Source organism: Eutrigla gurnardus, assembly GCF_963514095.1.
Source record: "Eutrigla gurnardus genome assembly, chromosome: 15".
NCBI lineage: Eukaryota > Metazoa > Chordata > Actinopteri > Perciformes > Triglidae > Eutrigla > Eutrigla gurnardus.
Window position 1 is genome coordinate 19,017,216 of NC_139938.1, and position 25,516 is coordinate 19,042,731.

Below are 25,516 nucleotides of genomic sequence, written 5' to 3' on the forward strand. Positions count from 1 at the left end.
AAGTATAAAGTAGCAAATAATAGATATAAAAATAGATATACGAGTAGTATATATATATAGTACGAGTAACTTGATTATTGTACTGAAGTATAATACTTAGGTCAATGTGCATGAGGAATGTTTCAAATTACATTTACTCAACGAATGTACTTCTGTGCTAATAGTTTTGTTCTTTTACTTGTAAAATGTTATACCATAACTGTAGTATTGCTACTTTAATTTAGGTAAAATAGCAGAGTACTTCTTCTGCCACTGCCTAACATGGTACTTCAGTGCAGTACTTGTGTACTTATGAAATTGTAATTACATAAGTATGTATATCCTGTCGTATAAATGAGGGTGAGCTTAAGTTATATGAAGAGCAGACTCATGGTTACGTCACGTAACAGACAGCAGCTAGACCCATTCGAATGCATCGCTGGCCTACCGCTGCAGCCAATCAGCAGCGAGTAAGGGGGCGGGGCGTGCTCTCTCACCGCCCAACCGCTGCTCTTCCTCCCCGCCGCGCTAAGGTCACTGCTGCCACTCGGTCCTAGCTAACCAGCCGAGGAAGAAGCGGAGGAGAGACCCAGTGCAGGAAAAGAACCGGCAAAAAACAGGCAACATGTCTCTGTCTAACAAACTCAACCTGGAAAAGGTGGACGTCAAAGACAAGCGCGTCATTATGAGGTGAGCGTCTGACGCGTAGCTAGCCTATCTGACGCCGTTAGCTAATCGGAAATGGGATTATTTGATGTTAGCTAAACGTCACCCGATATTTCGGACTTGTTCTGCTTCGCAAACAGACTTTCCCGTGTTCACAAGCTGCTCCGGACTCCCACTGAGACACTGACGTGATGGTTAACGGTCTTTATTGTTGGCTGTCCGTTTTGTCCCCCTGTACAAGTAGAGTGTCTGTGGGGAGATGCTAAATGGTTGCGTCCGACATTGGAGTGAATCCTTTCAAATTAAAAGTACAGTAACATTACTGCATGAATCAAAGTAATCCGTTTGATAGATCACATATTGCATTGATTATACGGAGAATTTTTTTTCTTATCAATACGAATATTACAATCTGTAATTTTGCAAATAATTTTGAGCTACTTTTATTTTGTAGCCGGTAAAAGTGGGTATAATTTAACTACTTTAAGAACCCAAATATCTTTGTTTTAACTAAAGTTAAATAAATGTAGTTTTTAAGTAAAGGTAAGTAAGTAAAAAAAGTGTGGAAAAACTCGTACAAAAGTATTAGCATCAAATTGTCTACTTTAAACATAACATACCAAAGGTAATAGTACTGATTATGCTGACTGGCCCACTTTAGAATCATATATAGGTAATATTATATCACTGGGTAATTATTATTCATGCATTAATGTGTTTATCACTTTAATGTCACAGCTGGTAACACTTTTAAATACAGCTTGGTAGCTCAACCTTTTTAATAGTACATCATAATACTTGTTCTGTAAAGTAATTTATTTCTGCAGGCTGAGATTTTGCCAGTGATACTTGAAACGGACACCCTCGGTGGAAAATGTCAGAGGGCCATTTTGGTTTGTCCAGCTTGGTGATGCAACAACCGGCAGCATAGGACAAGGTTCACCACCACCAGCAGCAGCAGCAGCAGCAGCAGCAGCTTCCAGTTGCATTGCTCATAAGCAAAACAAAAAAAAGTTAAATCATCTCCATGTTGAGTCAGTCTCTTTGTAGAGACAGCATGTTGATTCATATCACACCCAGGGCCCTGTCACAACAAGCCTTTTATGTGTTTTATGAATTCATGGCTGCATTGTGTTCGCTGCCGGTTGAGAATTAAAAGGAAGGAAGGCGGGACGTAGCCGTGGTTTGACCCGGTAGTGTTGCAGAATTCTGTTTTTAGAAGCCAAAATCCAGTAGAGGAGGCCATTAACCGACTTCCCGGACGTGCACAGCCCTCCTCCTTTTTATCATACGGTTCACTGAGCATCATTAAACGCACGGTTTTATTCAGCACAGCAGATTTAAAGGTTTACACATGCAAAATAATAATGATTAGGATTTAGTTAATCTCAATAAATGGAATCAAAGAAACTGTGACACATGCATGTTTTAAAGCCAGTCACTCTGCTGCTATTAAACCCATTGCTATGAATTAAAACAGATTATGAGTTTTAAATAGCCATCATTTCCTATAGATTTCTAGGTTAGAATGGAAAAAAACAAACATTTTCTTGTATTGTTCTTTGTGATCCTAAATTTGCTCATAGCTAACCTATCCTGTAAAACTAGTTTTTTTTTTTCAAGGTTTAAACATATAGTGAGCTTATTTCTGCAGCTCTTATTCTAACAAATGTGTGAGTCAAGTGTGTGTTTGTTTAAACATTGAAGCAAAACCGTAAATTATGTGCAGATCCACCGCACGAGCAACAGATTGGCACGATGTAAGAGCGGAAAACTACTGGTGTTGTTCGATGGCGCGGGAGCTGCTGAGCAGCTGAATTGCTGACTGTTGGGTTTCAGACTAAGACAATGGATTGCTTTTATTATAGCGGTGCGTGTGCGTGTATGTATGTATGTATGTGTGTGTGCATGTGTTTAGGCTGATCATGTGTCTCCCTGCATGGCATCCTCAGACTAAAGGGAGCTGGGAGGGAGGGTGTGGTTATGTAACTGACCGGCGTACGGGTGATGCAGCATGTTCTCATGAGCAGCCGACGTGCATCGCTGCACGGCTGCATGCAAACAGCTCAGTGGTCAGAATAAAGGCTCTGATGCAACCAGTCAAGTGTCTGAACGTGTCTGTCTATTGGAATCATACTGGTGTCAGAATGCAACGCAGCAACAAAACAACTTATTTGTAGTGTAAGAGATTAAAGGGGTGGATTCAATAATCTCCCAATTTTGGGAATAATCAAGTAGATCTATCTTGTCCAAGAAAGCATGCATATGATGCTCAGAAATGAACAAAATTATTGATTAAAAAAGAAATAGATATTTTTGCTTAAGTGGGGTTATTTTAATAAAAATGAACATCAATCCCACAGTTTTGGAGTGGTCAGAATATACATCAAGACATCAGCTTTGGCTTTAGTTTCTCAATTGCTGCTGAAGAAAACCACCCATGTGATGGATGGTTAATGGTCCTCATTTATATAGCGCTTTTTTCCAAAGCGCTTTACAGTGTTGACTGACATTCACCCATTCATGCACTCATTCACACACCGACGGCGGAGTCAACCACGCAGGGCGACAGCCAGCTCGTCAGGAGCAATTAGCGTGAGGCGTCTTGCTCAGGGACACCAGGCCAATAAAATAGAAACAAGGGAAATTAAAGTCTCCAAAAAACCAGAAGTATCAAACATGTCATGATTCATCTCTTTATTTATTTAATTGATTTTTTTTTCTCTCTTTCAGGGTGGACTTCAATGTTCCAATGAAGGACAAGCATATCACAAACAACCAGAGGTAAAGTTAATCTTATATCTGATACATCAAATCTGTTCTCAATATAAAATACGTCGCATCTAAAGGTCTTGCTTCATCCATTTTTCAGGATCAAGGCGGCCGTTCCCAGCATCCAGCACTGCCTGGACCATGGAGCCAAATCCGTCGTACTGATGAGCCATCTGGGCCGCCCAGACGGAAACTTTGTGCCTGAGAAATACTCTCTGGGGCCTGTTGCTGCCGAGCTCAAGACCCTGCTGGGGAGGTCAGTTAAGGAACTGAATAACTGATATCCTCATATTTGGATTTGAGTTACAATCCATTATAATAAAGTATAAGCTGATAAAAAGCACAGAAAATGACTGTTGTCTTTGAAGACCTCTTAGCTGTTGGAGAGGCTTCTAACAATGGCATATAATTAAAAACCGTAACCTTGAATCCAAATATAACACACAGAGAGGTAGTTGCAAACTGTTAATAAATGTATTTGATTGTTTTGACACTGTACTGTCACATCCTCACCGTCTGTGACTCTTGCAGGGACGTCACCTTCCTGAAGGATTGTGTGGGTGCGGAGGTGGAAGCCGCCTGCGCTAACCCCGCCACCGGATCCGTCATCCTGCTGGAGAACCTCCGCTTCCACGTCGCCGAGGAGGGGAAGGGCAAGGACGCCTCCGGAAACAAGGTGACATATTTGCCCAGCCTGTAAAAAAAAAAAAAAAAAAAGGTTTTTAAAGATTGCTGAGTCACGCAGAGTCGCTGCAGCGTCCACCTGAAATAGCTGCGTCACTGTCTGATGATGTCATGTTCGGGAGTGGTGCGGAGACTGTGGCAGGGTTCTGCACAACATCCATCCATTTGCAGCTTACTGCAGTACACTGTGTTTACTTTACATCATGTGATTATTATTTGTAAAGTGAATCTCAAATGGGGGAAAATACATCGTGTCCACGGCACAAAATAGTTCACTTTGCCTCTCAAACCACCAGATTGATGCATTTAACTTTAAAATGTGGCCTACAAAGGTAAAAGTGACTTTCCACTTTTTCACAATATATATTGCAGAAAATAAATATTGCAGTTTTAGTGCAGCTCGATAAGAGACATTGACGTCCTGAGTATCTGACCATAAAGAGTCTTCCTCATTCATTATGCTGAGATGCAGATGGTCTGATATAGGGATGTCCCGATCCAGCTTTTTGCACTTCCGATCCGATACCGATATTGTAGCTTTTAGTATCGGCCGATACCGATACCGGCCGATCCAAGCATGTATTAAAGATTAAAGATGCCGGTTGATGGAAATTATCCAAAATTAGGGGCTGGAAAAATATGTCTGGAAAATGATGAGCATCACATTAATAGCTACAGATACTGTAAAACACTACAACGACATGAGTGCATATATTGTCTTATTTTATCAAGTAAAATATAATTTATAGGTTTACTCAACAGCCTAATAGTTCATAGAAATTCAGGTAGAAATAGGTTAACTCACGAGTTCCACAGCTTATCAAAAACAATCCTCCCCCACAGGGAGTCCCTTGCTTTGCATTCACACTGCTCCGGCCCAAACGGGCTTTAGCCCGTACACACGTCATCACGTCCTAAAACTACACACACAATATGGCTTGATGTTGTTTTGAAGGAGTGCATATATTTATCGACAACACTCGACCTGCATCAGCGCATGTGCGCACGAGCGGATCTGTGCGAGCAGGCAGCGCGGAAGCCGGTCCGGTTCCGGTACCGGTCCGGTTCCGCTCACACCACGAGTCTGAAGAGTGCAACAGCTTATCAAAATACAGTGTCAACTCCGTGTTTTCAAAGTAGAAAGCGACATCGTGGTGGTTTAACGAGGCGGAACGGCATCAGAACAACATCAAACGCGTAAAGTTCACGAAGGAGAACGTAGCGGGAGCGCGCGGCGAGGATTGTTGTGGCTGCGCGTCTTGCGGAGCAAGTCTGCTGTGCTGCGCGGAGGCGCTCCTAATGTAAATGTTTATTGATTTATGAATGAATTGATAGGTGGCTTATTTTTGGCGTATTGATTTTATGGCCTGTACAATGGTAGGGGAAACACTGGACATGCACACAAGTCCGTCTTGTTGTTGTTTAGTGGATGCTGGACAGGTCGCGAGGTGTGCGCTAGGTGTGCTGGAAAACGCGGACCGGATTTTGGGGAAAAACGGAATAAAAACTGGAATGGATTACCTACATCGGTGCGCTGGAAAACACGGACCGGAGTTTTAAAAAAAAAACTGGATCGGGAGTCCGGATCGGGATTTTCCCGTGCAGGCCGATCCGATATCGATATGCATTTTTTGCTAATATCGGCGGCCGATCCGATCCAAATATCGGATCGGGACATCCCTAGTCTGATATACAGCTACAGATCCAGGCTCAGGACCATCCTCACACATGGGCTCAGCAGCTCTGACCTGCTGACATTTATCCTGAAGGTCAGCCGGGCTCTCCTGGCTGGACGAGTGGCTTTTCCTGTCCTGAGAGGCCTGGTTGGTATGCGGCCCGTGTGGTTTGATTTTCTACTGTACTGCTGTACTGTATATCAGACTTTATTTTTAGTTCATTATGCATGAACATTTCTCAGAGACTGAATTCATCTCAGAAGAAAAAATCACAAAGTGTGTATAGGTAACAAATACAAGCGTGGTGTCCTTTTGTAACAGCATTCGGGGGTAAAAGTAGAAGCACAGCAGTAGATTTATAACTATAATCTGAAGGAAGACGTAATGAAGTGAGCAGCTCTCATCTGACATTTGCACGACACTGAAGAGCTCTCTTGACCTTTTTGTCTGCCCTCCAGTCACACGGTCACAACCTTCAGCTGTTAAAGGGCAGCAGGAACCTGATCCACAATGAACTGACTGACTGACTGACTCTCACACAGACATGCACATCCAATGTGGTGCAAGTAGTAAGAAAAGTACTATCGCCACACTTTGAAAATCCTCCACAAGTAAAAGTCCTGCATGAGATGTTAAAACTGGGAGTATGGGTGTTAACTTGTGTTTCAGTGATGTCCTTTAATTATTTCTTTAATGGATGATAAAGTGGAATCTGACTGTGTATTAGGCTGTAGCCTACAGTACATTATATGTTATATATGTTATATTTTATGATATGTTATATATTTTACATTGCTGTGAAACAAGTACTTCAAGTAACTGTATTTACAAAAGTACAACATTTACCTCTGAGATAAAGTGGAGAAGTATAAATAAACATAAAATGAATATACTCAAATGAAGATACCTCAAATTTATACTTGACTGTAGTACTTGGGTAAAGGTAGTTGGTGACATCCGCTGAATGATGAAATACAATGAAATATGTTATTGATAAACACTTCCAGGCCTTTTTAAAAAGATTGTTTTCACCTGCCATTGGCAAAGAAACACAGCTATTTCTACAGGCTTCTCTATCCATCCATACTCATTTTTTTCTTCTTCTTTATGTCGCCCCTCAGACGAAGGCCACCCAGGCCCAGATCGACTCCTTCAGGGCGTCTCTGTCCAAACTGGGAGACGTTTACGTCAACGACGCCTTCGGCACGGCTCACAGAGCCCACAGGTGAGCAGGGTGCTGATGTTTTAATGTGTGATGACGGAGGCCGGTGATGATCTGTGATGATAGGATGGTGATACCTCTCCTGCTCCTCTTCCTCCGCCCTCCCAGCTCCATGGTGGGAGTTAACCTGCCTCAGAAGGCCGCCGGCTTCCTGATGAAGAAGGAGCTGGACTACTTCGCCATGGCTCTGGAGAAACCTCAGAGGCCCTTCCTGGCCATCCTCGGAGGGTGAGAACATTTCTTTTTCAACAGACAAACAACGCACAAAGTCCAGTTTGAGTAACACATCCTTGAATTTAAAGACTTATCAGACGCACACAGAGGTTTATCACACTTTTTACAACTCTGGGAAGTTATCACTTCTCTTTCGAAATACACAAATACAAAGGAATCTACCAGGAATGTGCACTTGTGTACGTTCTGTATTTGATTTAGCACTGTAGTGTTTTACACAATCATATCACTGTGTTGTCACTAGGGTTGCAAAATTATTGGAATATTCACGGTGGAAACTATCCATGGAAATGATTTATAGAAATGAACGTGAATGAAATGGTAATAATAGGGCATATGCAGATAGAAACAAACATTTTACCATCATATAACTTCTAATAGAAATGAGTCTATTTTTTTTTGCCTGTACAATCTGATTTTTAAAAGGAAATCCCTTTATCAGTGCTGTCCTCTTCCCGTCTCCTGAGGTTTAGACATCCTCACACTGCAGCTTCTTTTTTTCTTTTTGTCACAACTGTACAACTGCTTTCTTCAAGACACGCAGGCAGAGAAAATAATGTAATAGTAATTTTATACGATGTTACAACAGGTTCAGTCACCGAAAACTACATTAAAGTAGAGTTGCCAATCAGGACTGTATCTGTAACCAATAATGAGGAAGTGGGAGGTTATAATCAACAGTAGTAGTACACAGTGTTCAGGCACACACCATCACCGTCAGCCAATCACCTTCTTCCAGGTCACATTGATCATTAGTGTGTAACGATCAGCCAGAGCGGTCGCAGAGTTCATTGGACAGCAGTGAAGCCGATAGATTGTGTTTTAAAGGCTGGAATTCTGCCTGTGGGATCAAAGATGTTTATCAATGAATTGTTTGATTGATTTGTGGAATCGTGTCTGTCTGAAAATGACCCATTATAGTCGGTTTAACTAATAATGAATTGATCTGTAGGATCATGAAAGAGCATAAATACATTACATTATACATTTCTGGAACAAATACATTTCTTTTCTTTTTTTGTTAAAATATAAGCCAGTTCTGTACTATGACTTCTGTGTGTTTCTTATCTGTACTGATGTTTGTGGGTTTCAGAGCGAAGGTGAAAGATAAGATCCAGCTGATCGACAACATGTTGGACAAGGTCGACGAGATGATCATCGGTGGCGGCATGGCGTTCACCTTCCTCAAAGTCCTCCACAACATGGAGGTGAGGAGGGCAACAACAACAAAGAAAACATAACGTTTCAAGGTTTTTTGGGTGGGGGGGGGGGGGGGGGGGTGTCATATACTCAACATACAGTATCTCATTGTTTAGGGAAATGCTTCATCTGGAAGTTATTTAATCACCATTGTTAATATAAAAACCTTTATTATAGCACCTTTTAATATTACTCCGTTTGCCTCTAAATAGCCAGTATAAATACTTACTCGATACACATTTTACTTTATATTAAACTGGAGTTGTTCAAAAGGTATTTGGAAGTTAATGCACTAAAAATACACTCGTCTTCTAAGTTGTGTTTCACCATATCAATGTCTTCATCACTCGGCCAGCGTGTGTTTTCGTAATCTGGACTCGTTGTTGAACGTTGGAGGTGTTGAAACAGACTTGAGAGACGGTTTTGTTTTATTGGTCACGTCTGAAGTCAGAACAAAAATACAAGCTTTTGTTTAAAAGGTCAGTTCAACTTCAACGACAAAAGAGCATATTTTCTCACTTTTCAAACGTTATCCAGCAGAGCAGATAGTGTTTTTTTGTTTTGTTTTGTTTTCTATTGAAACGTGGCCCGCTAACTATCTGGGTTCACAGCTGAAGCAACAGAGGCAGAACCAAAATGTTTCAGGCTTCTGTTGAGTAATATCATGGGAAAGGAGCTCGTCATCATTTTTACAATAATAAAGAAAATGGGACACATTTCAAACAATGTTTTCCTCCGAAATCCTTGGATCCACCAACCTCAGTGGCCAGAGGAATAATAACGGCTCTCAACTAAAAAAATATATAATGTGATAATATTTAAAAGTAATTTCCCTTCTCTCTCGTCAGATCGGTACCTCCCTGTACGATGAGGAGGGCGCTGGCATCGTCAAGGACCTGATGGCCAAAGCAGAGAAGAACGGCGTGAAGATCACGCTGCCCGTCGACTTCATCACCGCCGACAAGTTTGACGAGAAGGCCGCCACCGGCACCGCAACCGTCGCCGCTGGCATCCCCGCCGGCTGGATGGTGAGAGCATTTATCCTATCTTGTTTTCTTCTCTGCTTTTTTTTGTTTTTTTTTTGGCTTTCATTTCGGTAATAATTTCCCCTGCAGGGTTTGGACTCTGGACCAGAGAGCACTAAGGCCAACGCCGCCGCGGTGGGCAGGGCCAAGCAGATCGTGTGGAACGGCCCCGTCGGTGTGTTTGAGTGGGAACACTTCGCCAACGGCACAAAGAGCCTGATGGACAAAGTGGTCGAGGTGACCAAATCAGGCTGCATCTCAATCATCGGTAAGACAGATGGAAGTTCTCTGGTTTTGAGGTCATGTGAGGTCCAAAGGGTCACATGTTGAAATGTTCAATCATTGTGCTCAAGTATTTTCCTTCCCTCGAATCAAATCACAAAATAAATCTAATCTTTTAAACGTTTTTTGTAACGAACCTTTAAATCGTGTGTAATTTGTGCTTGTGTCCAGGCGGGGGCGACACCGCCACCTGCTGCGCCAAGTGGAACACAGAAGACAAGGTCAGCCACGTCAGCACAGGAGGCGGAGCCAGCCTGGAGCTGCTGGAGGGTGAGCGTCCATTAATAACGCCATGCACCGTAAATTATATCATAATAATACATTTTCTTTAATGAAGCTGGATGTCTCTGACTGCGTTTGCTCTCTCCTCCAGGTAAAGTTCTGCCAGGTGTCGACGCACTGAGCAGCGTCTAAACTTCCCATCAGCCCGCTGGTGTTTGCGTGAATGAATGTGTGTGTGTGTGTGTGTGTGAGGTGGGTATCTACACCGGTTTACTCTTGAAGACTTAAAAACAAAAAACACGCCTGCTTAACCAGCCGTTTAATTTCCATTCAATCTTTTGTTTTTAAAAGTAAAAGCAGAGATTAATTCCCTTTGTGTCGACGACGTCTCGCTTCAACACTCTTCTGCTCAAACTGCTGGAAATGAGAGTCGTTAGATCAAAATGGCCTGTTAAGCTAGATGTTGTTGGTTTTTGTTGCTCAGTTGAATTAAAACGGCTGAAACACATCAGAGACGGTGTTACCGTCGCCTGAATGTGGTTTCAATCCGGCCGTTCACCGCTCAAACACTGGCTCTTGTTGTACTGTTATCTCACTTTTGCCCACTGGGAATAATCACTGCAACACCCTCAGTGTGTATATATATCAACATATATATATATATAGAGAGAGAGAGATATAAAGAAGCGGTTCATGTGACGTGTTTGTACGTAGACGTTAAGTCTTTAAATCTGGTTGTTGGTTTCTGAGCGGCTTCATGTGTCGTCGATGCCGGCTGATCTGATCAGATCAATAAAACCGTCTCTGTGTAAAAAGTTCCCTCTCTGTTTTCTCTTTGTTTGTTTGTTTTTTTAGCATTTTTAGTTCATGTCCTTTTTTAATGTAACTTATTGCGATAAAACTGTGTCCTAACGTTACTGCAAAGACCAATCAAATCGCAGGAAACTAAGATGCTTAGAAGTAACTGCAAAAAATAAAATATCTACTTTGAACCAGCTTAGTGAAAGAAGAAGAAGAAACGTGATTTTTAAAAATAAGTAAGAGTCACTTAATACTATTTAGAATATTCTATTTTCCTCAGAAAACATTAAAGAATACCAATAACAGTACGTCACTTTATTTGATTTGTTGTTTTTTTGTGTATGTCGGAACAGATTCATCACCACTAGATGGCAGCATCACTTTTCACACACAATCGAGGATCACAGCATTTTATTCACACAGCTGTTCACATCATCGGCACATAAAAAGCAGCAGGAATGAAACAAAAACACAACGTCAACAGTTCAACACGCTCAGAGCGGCGGATGTTTTTCTGGTGGCGTCCACGTCGGGCGGAAGTCAGCCATCCTCATTTACATAATCCGGCTCATCTGTTTACAGAAGAGTGTGAATAGTCAAAGGGGTCGTTCTGGAGGGATCTGTGTGAAGAGGGGGTGCTGTGTGAGAGGCGATAGTGTGTATTACCTACTGTCGATGGCGGTCGATGCGCCCCGGGATTAGAGAAATGGAGGGGAGAAGGGTCACCAGCTCGGGAGTAAAGCAACGTCCTGCTGCGCTCACACTTTGAACCTATTAGGCAATTTATTTATTAAGAATGACTGCTTGAGATGACCCCATCTCTGATATATAAATATATATCAGTGTATATATAAAATATAGTTTACTCTTTATTTACTAAATATACTGTATTTAGTCAATAAATATAGTTTACTCACGGTCTTCCTGCTCTTTCACCACTTGGTCCAGAAATTCTGAGTTCTCGTAGTCGTCGTCATCTGTTTGGTGGAACAGCACTTTGAGTCAAACTTTCGCATCTGATTATATATTTATTTATTTATGTGTATATGTTTGTTTTTATTTCAGCATCGGTGTTTTTGATCCAGAGATTGAACTCACCGTCCTTTATTGATGATGTGGAGATGTTGGCATAGACACCTAGATTGGAATCTATTAAAAAAATAAAATTGTTTTAAAAGTGCATATAATCAAAGTTAAAACCAAAGAATACTAGACTGGTGATAAACACATTTTAAATTCTTCTAAAAGTGTTTCTCACCAGTTATTTCATCGTTTTCGTACACTGTGATCGGAAGTGGAGCTCTAGAAAACAAAATACAAAAACACAACCTCTTCTATTTGTATGTACTCCATCCAACATTCAAGTATTCTCACTGAAGTGAAAGTACAAAAGTATTGGCATCCAAATATATATATAAAGTACTAATTAAAATGTTGCAGCTGGCAAAGCTGGAGCTCATGTTGATTACTTAATTCACTGTCGGGTAGTTTAGTCTATATTATGAAAAATGTACTTGTTCATCTGAATCTGCAAAATAACAAGTTAAAACAAATGTATTTGAGTAAAAGGTCCATTTTATTTATGTAGTGGAGTAGATCTGTGCAACTATACTTCAATATCTTTGAATTTGCATGGAATGTGTCCATGAATTGCTTTTTGAAATGAGAATATAATTATCATTATAACTTACACATATGTGGGTTCCGTGCGTCCTGTGTGAGCTGCAGCAACACAGATATGTGAATGAATATAGGTGAACAATGATCACTTACATATACACGTGTGTTGGGTGTGAGAACTCACCATCGGAGACATTTTGATAGTCGGACTCGTCGGTTGCCGCTGTAATAAATGATGGTTAAATGTAAACCTCTTGCAGATTAATGCAGCATGAGAACTCCCGCTTGGTGTCGGGCCTACCTGTCGGAAAATCCTCACATTCCTCTTGAATTTCACTGAAAACAAAATGAAAACAAATTTAGTTTTCTGTCGAAGGTAAATTAATTTTTTGGATAATTCAGAATATTTTGAAGCAGCACCTCAATTACTTGTAAGTGTTGGGAGGATGGATACGCTGCTGTTTGCAAAGAAATAGTTCCGCTACTAAAATCACAAACTGCTTTATTTTTAAATATATATTTCCATGTGTACGGATTTGACAAAGAACATAAAAGATATTACATTTTTTTTTACTTTGAATTGAACCAGGCTAGCTGTTTCCCCCCGTTTCCAGTCTTTATGCTAAGCTAGGCTAACCATATATTGATTTTCTCTTTACACACCTGGAAATAAATAAATAAAAAATAGGCCTATTCTTGTGTGAAATGTTCCTTTTAAATAAATGTGAGTGGCTGTTGTTGCCATAGTAACAGGCGATGAGATTAAATCCAGATTCTGTCAGAAGTATACGTACGCTGGGGTTGAAGTGATCTTATTGCATCCGGTGACTGAAAAATACAAAAGGCATCAAAGTTGAGCTGAATGCATTGGTGGAAGAAGTATTCAGATCCTGTGAAAAGTAAAAGTACTCGATGGGCAGTAAAGCTGTTCCCCCGTCAGTGTTTGTACTTTTAAAATGTGATCTTTCTGCTGCATTAATATGCATGTTGCATTTTGCTGCTGCAGATGTTAAAGGTCGTGCTCAGTTTCACTTCTTTATATTCGTCATATTATATCAGGTCCTCATGTGTTTGAGGCCAGTCTGTCAACGCGTATCTGTCAAAAGGTCAACTTGTGTGTGTCGCATTCAAACACTCGTTAAATGTGCTAATTAAAGGTGAATAATGAATAGAAAATAAATCCTCACTTGCCTGTAGTCGATTGCGTCACACTAAAGATACTTCCACCTCGTTGGCTGTCAGGATATACGTGTTAATATCACATTCAATCATATTGAATATTCTTTTTTCTTTTTTTAAGATAAAACATCAACAATTCACTACAATGTTTAGAATAGGCCTGATGCTAAAGATTCCAAAACATTAAGATACTTAATAAGTGTCGATACCATTAGGACTAATAAAGAATAATAAAGATTTCATTGACAGTTATTTACTATGTTGAATATAAAGAACATATTTGTTTACAGGTAACAGGTGATTTCCATTAGTTCTTCTTCTAAATATGTTAGACTCATCCGGGGTAAACCAATAGAAAAGCTAGCGGACATCAGGACTTGAGACTGTGACACGAATACTTGACACTCACAACATCTGCGGGTTGTATATCTGATGCTCCTCGCGTATGATTTCTGCAAGAAATGTGAAAAAAAGCTGTGAAGTGTTGGCGTGATACTTTGAACCCACAGCATCGTCCAACTCTTTGAACTAAGCTGCTTGTGAAGACGATGTAAAGCAACACGACTGATGTTGTCTGTGGCGTTTCTTTAAGTCAAATAGGCTTAATGAATACATGAATTAATTATGACAATTGAATACAGTGGAGGATTATAACTGAGTACATTTACTACTACAAAGTACTAAAGTACAAATTCTTAAGTCTTTTTCTTGGTTCTTCACAACAAAAAAATGTGCACACAAAACACGTGAAGAATGTAACTTAATATGATGTGTTATAAATTAAACTACTAACAGTTACAGTAAATGTTAATACAGCTGATACAAGTTGTCGATTAACCAACTGAGAGAAAATTAATCAACACATATTTGATTTTAAGTAATTTTTTCATCAGGTAAAAACATTTCATGGTTCCAAATGTCGTGATTTTCCTTTTAACTATACGTAATGAATTGTAACATATTATAATGTTTAGGGTTTGGACTGTGAAGGTGTCACTTAATTTAATTTTCACAGTTGTTGTATTTTTAACACAATCAATCGATTAATGTAGAAAATAATCGGCAGGTTAATACATGATGAAAATAATCATTATGGGGCTCCACTTTAAAAAAAAAACGCAATTTCCTGCATTTTACACAAATGCATCAGCAATACTGATCTAATGATATAATAAATCATATAGTAGCATTCAAAGTCACAGGAGTAGAAAGTAGTAGTGACTGGAACTACTCAAGTTAATGTACTTAGTTACATTCCACCGCTGGTAAAAAAAAAAAAAAAACTCTCAAGACCAGACAACAGAACAGAACAAAAAAAAAAAAACTATTTCCCACTAGCCCCACTGGTCTCACTGGTCACCCTGGTCTCCACTGGTCTCACTGGTCCTACTGGTCTCACTGGTCCTACTGGTCCCACTGGTCTCACTGATCCCACTGGTCCACACTGGTCCCACTGGTCCCCACTGGTCTCAATGGTCACATTGGTCACACTAGTCACATAGATCACCCACTGGTCCCACTGGTCCCACTGGTCCTACTGGTCCCACTGGTCCTACTGGTCCCCCCTGGTCTCTAACCCCACTGGTCACCCTGGTCCCCCTGGTCTCTAACCCCACTGGTCCCCCTGGTCTCCAACAGCCTCTAAACAAATGCACTTACTGGATTTCTTTTTGCATCGCAGGCAGAGAACAGACAGCAGAGTCAGTGACGCCGCCGACACCACCGTCAGGGCTGCGGCCTGCAGGCTGGAGTTTCCTAGCATGCCTAAAGCAGACAGAGACCAACGGCTATGATGCGAAGAGAGGATGCGCTCGCCGCCGTTTACAGGTCAACCATCGACAGTTAGTCACTCGGCCACAGTTGGATGCAGCTGTGCTTGTCTTCCTGTCAACGAGAGACGGGGACGGTCCACAGGATGTGGTCGTCCAAAACAAACTCAAAGTCTGGGTTTGGCCTTTTGCCTACGAGACCACAACACAGTACAGTACACCGCCGTGTCAGCGATACATCACTGATGCTCGGGGGATGGTGCCAAGCATCAGTGGCAGCTTTTTAACACGTTGTTGCAGAGCCCTTCCTTTCTCATGGCTTCCCACCAGCAGCGGTGAGAAAAGTACTCCAAGAAGCAATACTGTTGTCCAGAAATACTCTATTACAAGTTAAATCCTGTTGTGGTAAGTAAAAGTACTGACATATTAGCAGTCAATGGCTCCATCCCCAGTGTCAAGTGAGACGCTGATCTATTTTTTTTTTCTCTTTCTTCTGTGTTTATGACCATTATAAAAAGTTTACCAAGATAAAGCTCCCTTTTTAGTTGTTTTCTTCATACTGGGGAGATGAAAAAAGCCATTTTTTTTTATAAATATTGATCTGATCTACAGATCTTACATATAAGCACAAGAAATATAAGAAACAAAGGATTATGTCAAATGTAAATGATGTACATGCAATGCTAAAAAAATATTACATTTATGTCGAGAGAATAAGTAACTTAGAAATAAAAGCATGAGAAATATAAGAAATATGTAACTCAAACACACACGACTGCAGTGTGAGAGATGGTATCTTTTAAGTTAAATATGAATGCAAGAATTGTATAATTATAAATGTACAGCACATGCAGTAACACAGTGTTATGGTAAGTGTAATTATGGTACAATTTATTGCACAGTTGAATCACTATTATTATTATTAATAATAACATTATTATTGTTATTATAATACATAAGAGTGGTATTTTTTTGTCATAATCATTTTAGCCACAAGAGGCGGAAGTGCATCATTACTCCATGTTCTAGGAGAAGAAGTATTCACGTTCCCTTCCAGGTGAGTTTTAGTTTGCATTTTGTGTTTCGAGTGCATGAAGAAATCACCCAGAAGAAAAACGTGAGGAAAATAAAGTACAGAAAAAATCAAAAGTTTACTTGTTATTTGGGAATGCTTGTCATAATCATGTGATTCATCATGTGAACTACACTGCATTGTATACACCGTTGTGGTATTCCAATTATATTCTACACTCTAACCAGTGTGAGGAACTTAAAAACATGACGCTTTTGGTGTTTTTTATATGATAAATAATCTGCTAAGTAACTTAAGCTGTCAGTTTGAACAACTAGTGGTGAAGTAAGAAGATTTCCACACAAAAAGAAACTTTGTTCATAGCCCTCTTTTAACGTCATCACTGTGTCCTAGAAACATCGATCCTACCTCAGGTCAAACACACACATTTTAAGATAGACATCAACAGGAGGTAATATGTTCAAAGACAGGTTTCCTACTTGATATGCTCGCTGTGTTTTACCTTCAGTGGTCCGGCTGCCTTCATCCACTCAAACAGCAGCAGCAGCAGCAGCAGCAGCAGCAATAGCTGTGCTTCCTCTTTCAACACCTCGCCACATCCGTCATGAGAGATCTCCCTGAAACTGCACGTCTGTTATCTCAGTGGTCAAGAGACTATACAATGTGTGTGTGTTTGTGTGTGTGCATATATATATATATGTGTATATTATTTTGTGAGCGCGTTTCTAAACACTCAAGGACACCTTACAGTTTTAAAAAAGCACATACTACACACGTACACACACACACATACAGACCCCCGAATTTCCCCTAGGGGATCAATAAATTATCTATCTATCTATCTATCTATCTATCTATCTATCTATCTATCTATCTATCTATCTATCTATCTATATATATATAGTGTACACACTTCATTAAAAGTATTCATAAAGTCCTGCATACTTAAAGTACCAAATGTAAAAGTAGATTCTTTACAATGTAAGGCTTCAGCGTGTGAACGTGGACTGGATTTCAACTACTTTGTATACTGCTGGTAGTTTAATATATAATATTACGTTATAATATATATATATATATATATATATATATATATATATATATATATATATATATATATATATATATATATATATATATATATATATTTGGGTATCGATAATCTGAATCTGCAAAAGTAATTAAAAGATTTAAAATAAATATAGTGGGGTAAAAAAGTAGATAGTTTCCTCGCTTGGAAATTGTACAGTAAACGTTACTTTCCTATTCCCTAGCTGGAGCTTTACTTGACGTGATGACGTTGTCATACGTCACAGCGCGTATGGGTAATGAGATTGACTGCACACGGGCCTCTCTGCTCGGGGCCCAGTTCGGGACTACTATCACAAAACACTTTGGACCTTGTGGTTTTTTTGTTTTGTTTTTTATTATTGAAGGCGGAATTCCCCCCTTACTTCCGCTCTGGTGTGTCCTGTTCCCCGCAGCTGCTCCTCGCGCGGCCCAACCCTCCGTTTGTTGTTGTTGTTTGTCATTCACAGTCGCGCGCGCCGTGGCTCGTGCCTCTACCCCGCCGCCCCTGCCCTGCTTCTGGTGCCGCCGCCCGACAGTTGCTCTCGCCGCGCGCATGCAGCAGAATGGCTCGAGCGGTTCCAACGGTTCTGACGCCGGCTGCGGCGGCGCGAGGGACCGCCAGGCGCTGTCCTTCAGCCCGCTGCCCGTCGCCGCCGCCGCCGCCACCACCACACGGGTGAGGCGGTTCATCCAGGAGAGGCGGACGCTGCCGCTGCCCAGGGTGATGGTCGTGTTCTCGGCCGCGGGTGACGCCGACAAACCCGGCGATGCCATGTCCGGCTCGGACTCCGCCGCGGAGGAGGAGGACTTCCGAAAGCCGGCCTCCCCGGCACCGAGCTTAGTCCTCAGCAAGCCGCTGCGCTCCTCGCTCAACACCCCGGAGCCGGAGGTAGGCTAGGCCGCTTCTCCTGACCGGGTGTACCGGCGTTGGACAAATCAAGCTAACTACCGGGCACTGACTTGATATTTACCAACAAACGTAAAATAAATAATACTTCATTATCAGTGGTGGAAGAAGTACTCTCATGCAAGTATAAGGCCTGACAAGTACACGGGTATTAGCATCGAAATACATCATTTCTTTATTTATATTTTGTGTTCATAATCTTAACTCATTTATCAATAAAGTGTAGTGGAGTAGACGTATAAAACTGCAGAAAATGGAAATACTCAATGTAACCTCAACATTGTAGCTAGCAAAGTACTACGGAGTAGTACTCCCGTTACTTTCCACCACCGTTTAAATACCCACATACTAACTAACAAGATGTAGTATTTAGTAAATACATTCAAAATGGTAACAGTACAAATACACCCTGTTTCAGTTTAACTGTAATTGTTATATTCCCAAAACATAATCGTACCATGTATGGTTATACATGTTTATATAGGTGAGGTCAGAGGTCAGTTAAGCCAGCTGGACTGTCACAATTGGCTGTCATGTGTGTCACGTGATTCAAGTTTTACCTCTTATTTCTGTGTGAAGGTCTGACAGTGAAGGGGGCTAATTCACTGCTCTTTGAAATGAGCATTTTATTTAATTATGTCCTGGTTTGGTGATCGCCTTGATGTCATCCGTTAAACTGCAACGGAGAAATCAATATTGTACTTTTTTTCCCCATTTGACTACCATCAATAAAGAAGGAGTACCACATATACATATTTCTCTAAAGTTAGACCTATACGAAAGATTATGAACAGAAGTAACTTAATTGTATTGGTTAAAAATACTGGAAAACAGGCAGCGTACCTGATAAACGGTATGTGAATGTAAGGTTTATCTGGTATGGATATAATGCTTCGAGTTGTAATATTAATACAGGGGCTAATAATTAATACAAGCATTTTTGAAGAGCCTCATTTCATCTTTAAAGTCCATTAAACATAAACCATTCTACTATATAGTTAAAATGAATATACTTAATTAAATACACAGCAGGGAGGTAATCTCTTGAGTTTTATTTATTCAACATGTTCAGTAGCTAAGAATCGTGTTGTTTGTCTGCAGGAAAATGGTCCTTCTTTTAACATCCCGTCACCAGTGAATTAAGTAATATAATACTTTTATTTCTGTAAATGATTGGTGACATTAACAGCCACAGATTGTGTTATTATGACTGAATATCTCTTCATTTCCCATCAATTGAACACTTTGTTTTTGTTGCGTCCCTGTTTTTCTAGTTTCCTGAGGTCATATCTCTGAACGTAGGGGGCACGTACTTCACCACACGCCTGTCCACGCTGCGGCGATACGATGACACGATGTTGGCCGCCATGTTCAGCGGGCGCCACTACATCCCACGCGACGCCGATGGCCGCTACTTCATCGATCGGGACGGAACATATTTTGCGTGAGTTGCACTTTGTGTGTGTGTGTGTGTCTAAAAAATATCACCAGTAATATGCTATTGATTCAATCGGCATACCTTATCACCCCAGAATGTCTGAGAGGAAATGTAATTGAGTTATCTTTTTAATGCCTTTATGTTGTAGAAAGGTTGACTTACAAATCAATTTTATTTTGTTACAAAAGGTTTATTTTGTACGTAGAGAACAAAGCGCTGAACAATGGCTCAACCAGGCTGACGATTAAGAAGACGTAATATACCTCAGAGCAACAACACAAGAAATCCCCGGTCTTTTGTAAAAGAAACTGACAGCTTAGCATCAGAGTGTGTCCCAATTAGTGTCAACCGCACAAAAATGCAGCCGACAACAAGCTGGAATATTATTATCCAATGTAGGAATCATTTTATTCATCTTCTTTTGAGGCCAAATCTTTTTTTTTTTATGTAAATAATAACGTTAGTCTGGATTAAAGAAGTAAGAAGGATTTAAAAAAACATCAATATTTATATGATTCCAAACTTTTCAACGTTTGTGTACCAAAGGAGATAACCTCATTATCATGTCACTGATTTTAAATAGCTGTTATTTATCCGGCTGTGGAGCGGGTTGCAGCAATATGCTCCGATGAGTATTTCAGAAACACTTGGGAGATTGTGAGGTTTGTAAATAGCAACCACGAGAGATAGCGAAGGATAAGATAAGTTCACACTTCAGTCTGAGAGTGGTTATAAAAGCCGCAGATGGCTGCTCATTATATTCTGACAGGTATCCACGGGTCTCTGGGGCTTCTGTTTGCTTCCGTACAGAAAACTGATTTACATATCTATTTATACGCTTGTTTGCCAGCACATGTTTCTATACTGATACAAAATCGGCTGAGTGTGTGTGCGTGTGTCTGGACAGTTGCATAATAGCCTTTAGTTACGGTAATGGTTCCGTTCTGCATTGTCAAGGCGTGGAAAGTGCGATAAAGTTGCGAGCCAAGCCAGCGGAAAAATGGCAAACAAACTTTAAGCTGCAGCTTATTAAAAATATTGAGTTATTTGTGTCATTCATCGTTTTTGTTTTGCACCAGAGACCCAAAGCCTACTCCAGTAGTCCACTTACCATCCATGCAGATTCATGAAAACAGTTCATCACCAGCAGTGAAGCAAATTTGCAACGCTTGATCACCACAAGAAAGTACAGCTGGAGCTTATTGGGATAAATGACATAAAAGTAGTTGAAAATTGTTGTGCAGCAGTTGCAGTACAAAGTAGGAAATAATATTTAAAACAAATACGTATGATAAAAATGTTCAGTAAGGTGCAAAAACCAATCCATGCAATTGCTTTGTTGCTCGCCAAACAATAAGAAAGACTAATTTAATCTGATGAATCACTTAATTCATCAGATTTATTGATTGCTGTCAGGATGTCGAGAGGATTTCAACAATACAACAAAAAGAAATCTGTAGTAATGTCTAAAAACATTACCCACTGTAGCTTTAAGAGGTCTCCAAAGTGATTACAGTCCATCCTGAGGGAACGTGAACGTCTCAAAACCACGAACATCGACCTCCACGTGATCATTAGAGGAGAAGTCAGAGGATCATCAACGTCAGCGGACGTCATCGTCTGGGGGGGAACATGAACATCAAATGTTCATAAGATATTTAAGTCTGGGGCTAAAAGGCTTCCGCCGCTCCAAAGCAAAATCAAATAGCTTTAAATATGAATGTGATCACAAGCTGAGTGAAGATGTATGACTTATGTAAGAAGCAGGCTGGCTTCTCTATCAACGTGGCTGAAGCGTTTAAAGGCAGGCAGCTAGCAGCACGAGACAGAGAAGCTACTATAATAAAAGTGTGTGTGTGTGTTTTTTAGCATATTTTGTGTTTTTGCAGGCTGTTGTCTTTGTTGGATAATAAATCTCCTTCTGTTCGGCTGTTGTGCAGTACACTGCAGCAGTTTCTTTTTCTTCCTCTGTATCTTTCTGCATCCATTTTATCTTCTATGTTGACAGGTTCTGCTGCATAGAAGCAGAACATCTACTTTATTGGGCAAATATGTTATGTAAACAGTATAATTCAGGCACCAGATGTATTATTTACATTTTAAATAGACGTGGCCCCAGAAGAAGGATAATAAACTGACTAAACTTCCATTTAGTCGATGACGAAGGGAGATTTTGAATTTGATTTCCAGTCCAGAAAAATGCAAGCGACCCTCAATCATTATTAAAGCGTAACGATGCAACTGGGCTCTGTAATATTGAGTTTTTTCCCTTTTTCCTTCCATCCCTCTGCAGTCTACTCAGTGGTTAATTCAAAGAGGTTCAAGCTGTGATTTGATATATCACAAAAAAATAGAGCAAAAACCGAATTATGCAGTGGAGATGAGTCATTTGTCAGTCTGGTTGAACCATTGTAAAGCCTTCTGTTTGTACCTAAAATATGAAAGACTGTCCACAAACATAGATCAGTCCTCTGGACCCAAATCAAAAGTAGTGTTTGTGTACAGCTTAAATAAAGATAAGCAGATATTTAATATATATAGCTATATAATGTTCTTTGAAGGAGGATTCACTAGGTTGAGCTGGATCGGTTCTAGACTCCACCTGTTTCCATTTAAAGGGACATCCTGAACTTCCTGCGGGAAGGTGAGCTTCCTCACAGGGACCGGGTGCGAGCGGTCCACAGGGAGGCTCAGTACTACTCCATCGGCCCGCTGCTGGACAGCCTGGAGGACACGCAGCCGCTCACCGGGGAGAAAGTCCGGCAAGCTTTCCTCGACCTGATGCCCTACTACAGAGGTACCAGAAGTCCCTCTTCCACACCCGCTGAAGAACGAGCACAGCACATTGTGTTAACGGTAGAAAAAAACAAAAATCTGCTATTTCTATGTGAATAAATGTGGTCGAGGACTTTGTTTCTCTCAATTGAAATCATGACACTCTCATTAGCACAGTCGATATCTTCACATGAGGAACACGATGTCAGTCGTTCAGATTTAAATTGTACAATTTCACCGTTTCTGTCGCAGACAATCTGGAGCGCATCGTGGAGATCGCCAAACTGAGGGCCATGCAGAAGAAGGCGCGGTTCGCCAAGTTGAAGATCTGCGTCTACAAGGAGGAGATGCCCATCACGCCGTACGAGCGGCCTTTGTTTAACTCTCTGCGCTTCGAGCGCTCGGACAGCGAGGCCAAGCTCTTCGAGCACCACTGCGAGGTGGACGTTTCCTTCGGGCCCTGGGAGGCGGTGGCGGACGTTTACGACCTGCTGCACTGCATTGTGGGCGACCTGGCGGAGCGCGGCATCACCGCCGAGCAGCAGTGCATCGGCGTCTGCGACAAGCACCTTATCAACCATTATTACTGCAAGAGGCCCATCTACGAGTTCAAGATCACGTGGTGGTGAAGCCGGGGGAGGTGGGACCAAAAAGGATGGATATTCCATTTTTACTACGACTCGGCCGATATTGGTTTTTGTATTGAAGTTGCCAATATTTTGTGCTGAACTCCTGAAATGTGATCCTTTTAATACTCCGACCTATAAGTATTCAGTATTTCTGCCCCAAAATGTTTTTATTTTCTTTCTTATCAAAGTGAAGCAAACAGATTACACCAAGTTGCTAGTTTATAAAGTTCACCTAGCTAACTCTAATGCAGTCTAATACAATCTTAATAATAATCTTATTATAACCTTCATGAAGGAGGATTTATAATTTAGACTGCAATTAGTTTATCTAAGTCTGCTCAATAAACTGGTGACTGAGTGTAAATACCAAAGCACTACTACGACTTTAAAGAGAGAGAGAGAACATCTCTCCATCATGCGGTGACATGCAGGTGTACTCCAGGACCTTGTGACATCACTGTGGGTGTGGTTACAGGTGTTCTCACCACACCCAACAGTTATGAAGAAGAGGTTACACGGGCTCCAAGCGAGAGAAAAAACGAACCCACTGCTTTTCAGTTTGCCGTTTAAGTTACGAGTTAAAGGTCTATCCGATGATTTTTAATTATTGATATTTAGGGTGCGTTTCACATGGGATTTGGTCGCGCTCAGAGTCCAGCACAGTCCCTGTAGTTACATGAAAGTTAAAGAAAAACAAACAAATAATACAGCTATGTATAAAAGACTAATTAAATCTGCCCTTTTAGCCCTTTTAGATCGCACCCCGGGTCATATTGCGCACCTATTTAACAACATATGTAACATTATGTTGTAGAAAATGCCCCGCCTGCCGATCCTGTTTCACCTGGAAGTGCAGAAGATAGATACTCCGGAAATGCCGTTTCAGCTTGACTTTAAAACGGAAACGTACGTTGGACGGCCTGCGTTGCGTCCGGCAGAAGAAAGCTTCTTAAATTGGGATCGATACGTTCGTCAAACAACAGCCACTGTGGCTAAACAAAAAAATATATATATAATTGTGCTTAAATGTGGTGTAAAAAGTTATTAAGTTAGTAAGTTAACTAAGCCATGTCTGTTATACAGTACTGCATATTTAAGCACACATTAAATTTGTAAGACTGAGGATGTGGCATTTCCTCACCAAAGAGTGTCTTTTTAGGTTTCAAATCTATTTTATTTCTGTCTTTAATTTCCAACTTGCATGTGTGAAACTACAAAGACTGTCTGTTGGAGTTCTGTGACTGAACAAATCCAGCTGTAGATGACTGAAGCTGCAAAAAAAATGTGCAAAAAAAATCTGAAGCCAGAGATGATTGTGGAATCAGAAGTGGGTGATATCACCATATTTATTTAATTTAAAAGTAGATTCAGCCCATTGTCCAAAATGTATAAGTATTGTGTTTTTAGTTGACTGCATTACCTTCTGCCTAGCTTTGCCCGAACGTGGACTGATATGTTGGGAAACAAAGAAATGACAATATTTAATATTGTAAGAAAGTAAAGTAAAAATCTGTATTTTTTAGGACAAAGTTTTGTTTCACAATGCAGATTAACTGTAAGCCTGTTTCTTTTTTGGATAAACAGAGTATATTTTACTTATGCAACCTCCTGAGGAGAGTGTTTTTATAGATGTGAGAAAGTTTTGGGTGGTATCCATTTAGTCTTCATGTTGTACTCGGTTACTTAACGTTGCAGGGGATCGAGCTGTAGTTGTTGCACACTAATGCAAAATATGCAGATGAACTACAGCTGTTAACACATTCGTCCATTTTTTCCTTAAGTTTTTAAACATATATATTTATTAGTTACTGTCACGGAGAGAATCAGTGATTATTCTTATTTAATACCCACTTTCATTCCACCGTTAGCGAGTCAGAGAAGGTTAAACGTGATTTCCTACCGTACTTGACAATGAAGTCGAAGCACTTTGTGATTGTAAACCAATATATGATTTTATTTTTTACCTCAAGTGAAAGCATCGGACAAACGACGTTAAGAAGCTTCGGCGCCGTTCATATACTACGTGATTATGTTGTCCTTGTACATTTCACAGATGACTGAATGAGCGATGCAACACTGCTAATCTTGGTTTACACTGATGTGTTTGCAGTCTTTTTTTTTTAAATATATTGTCATGTTAGCTTCTAGGAAGCTATTGCTGTTTGGTCTGTATGCAGTGGGAAAAAGACATTTCATTTTTATTATTTATGGTAAAATAAAACTGTTAAATGCTTTTACAACGTGTCGTTTTGTTTATAAAAGGCCTCTGGAACTCGAAAGACGTCGGTTTGAAGAGGAAGTGGGTAAGAAGCAGTGTCTTAATCAATGTTTG

At 40.5% G+C, this 25,516-nt stretch overlaps 3 protein-coding genes across 4 annotated transcripts; 2 read left to right on the forward strand and 1 right to left on the reverse strand.

Moving 5' to 3' along the window:
- Nucleotides 1–511: 511 nt before the first annotated feature.
- Nucleotides 512–10,641, forward strand: pgk1 (phosphoglycerate kinase 1). Its single transcript, XM_084029164.1, has 11 exons — nt 512–669; nt 3,379–3,429; nt 3,518–3,673; nt 3,949–4,093; nt 6,899–7,002; nt 7,108–7,227; nt 8,327–8,441; nt 9,282–9,461; nt 9,549–9,726; nt 9,912–10,010; nt 10,114–10,641. The coding sequence occupies exons 1-11, from the start codon at nt 605–607 to the stop codon at nt 10,152–10,154; spliced, it is 1,254 nt and encodes a 417-aa protein (XP_083885290.1). The 5' UTR covers nt 512–604; the 3' UTR covers nt 10,155–10,641.
- A 422-nt stretch (nt 10,642–11,063) lies between these two features.
- Nucleotides 11,064–16,976, reverse strand: LOC311025962 (uncharacterized protein). 2 transcript variants are annotated; one of them, XM_084029169.1, is made up of 13 exons: nt 16,867–16,976; nt 15,222–15,326; nt 13,972–14,014; nt 13,575–13,618; nt 13,178–13,211; nt 12,685–12,719; nt 12,568–12,606; nt 12,455–12,485; nt 12,022–12,065; nt 11,862–11,912; nt 11,681–11,740; nt 11,430–11,534; nt 11,064–11,335 (listed from the first exon to the last, which is right to left on the reverse strand). In XM_084029169.1, exons 2-13 carry the CDS (start codon nt 15,322–15,324, stop codon nt 11,304–11,306), a joined length of 621 nt encoding a protein of 206 aa, XP_083885295.1. In that variant the 5' UTR covers nt 15,325–15,326; nt 16,867–16,976; the 3' UTR covers nt 11,064–11,303. The 2 variants fall into 2 exon arrangements, with proteins under 2 accessions (XP_083885295.1, XP_083885296.1); XM_084029170.1 differs by having other exon boundaries at nt 15,222–15,446; nt 16,867–16,900.
- An 888-nt stretch (nt 16,977–17,864) lies between these two features.
- On the forward strand, nt 17,865–25,405 carry kctd7 (potassium channel tetramerization domain containing 7). Its single transcript, XM_084029165.1, has 4 exons — nt 17,865–18,324; nt 19,617–19,786; nt 22,399–22,577; nt 22,808–25,405. The coding sequence occupies exons 1-4, from the start codon at nt 17,989–17,991 to the stop codon at nt 23,182–23,184; spliced, it is 1,062 nt and encodes a 353-aa protein (XP_083885291.1). The 5' UTR covers nt 17,865–17,988; the 3' UTR covers nt 23,185–25,405.
- The last annotated feature ends 111 nt before the right edge of the window (nt 25,406–25,516 follow it).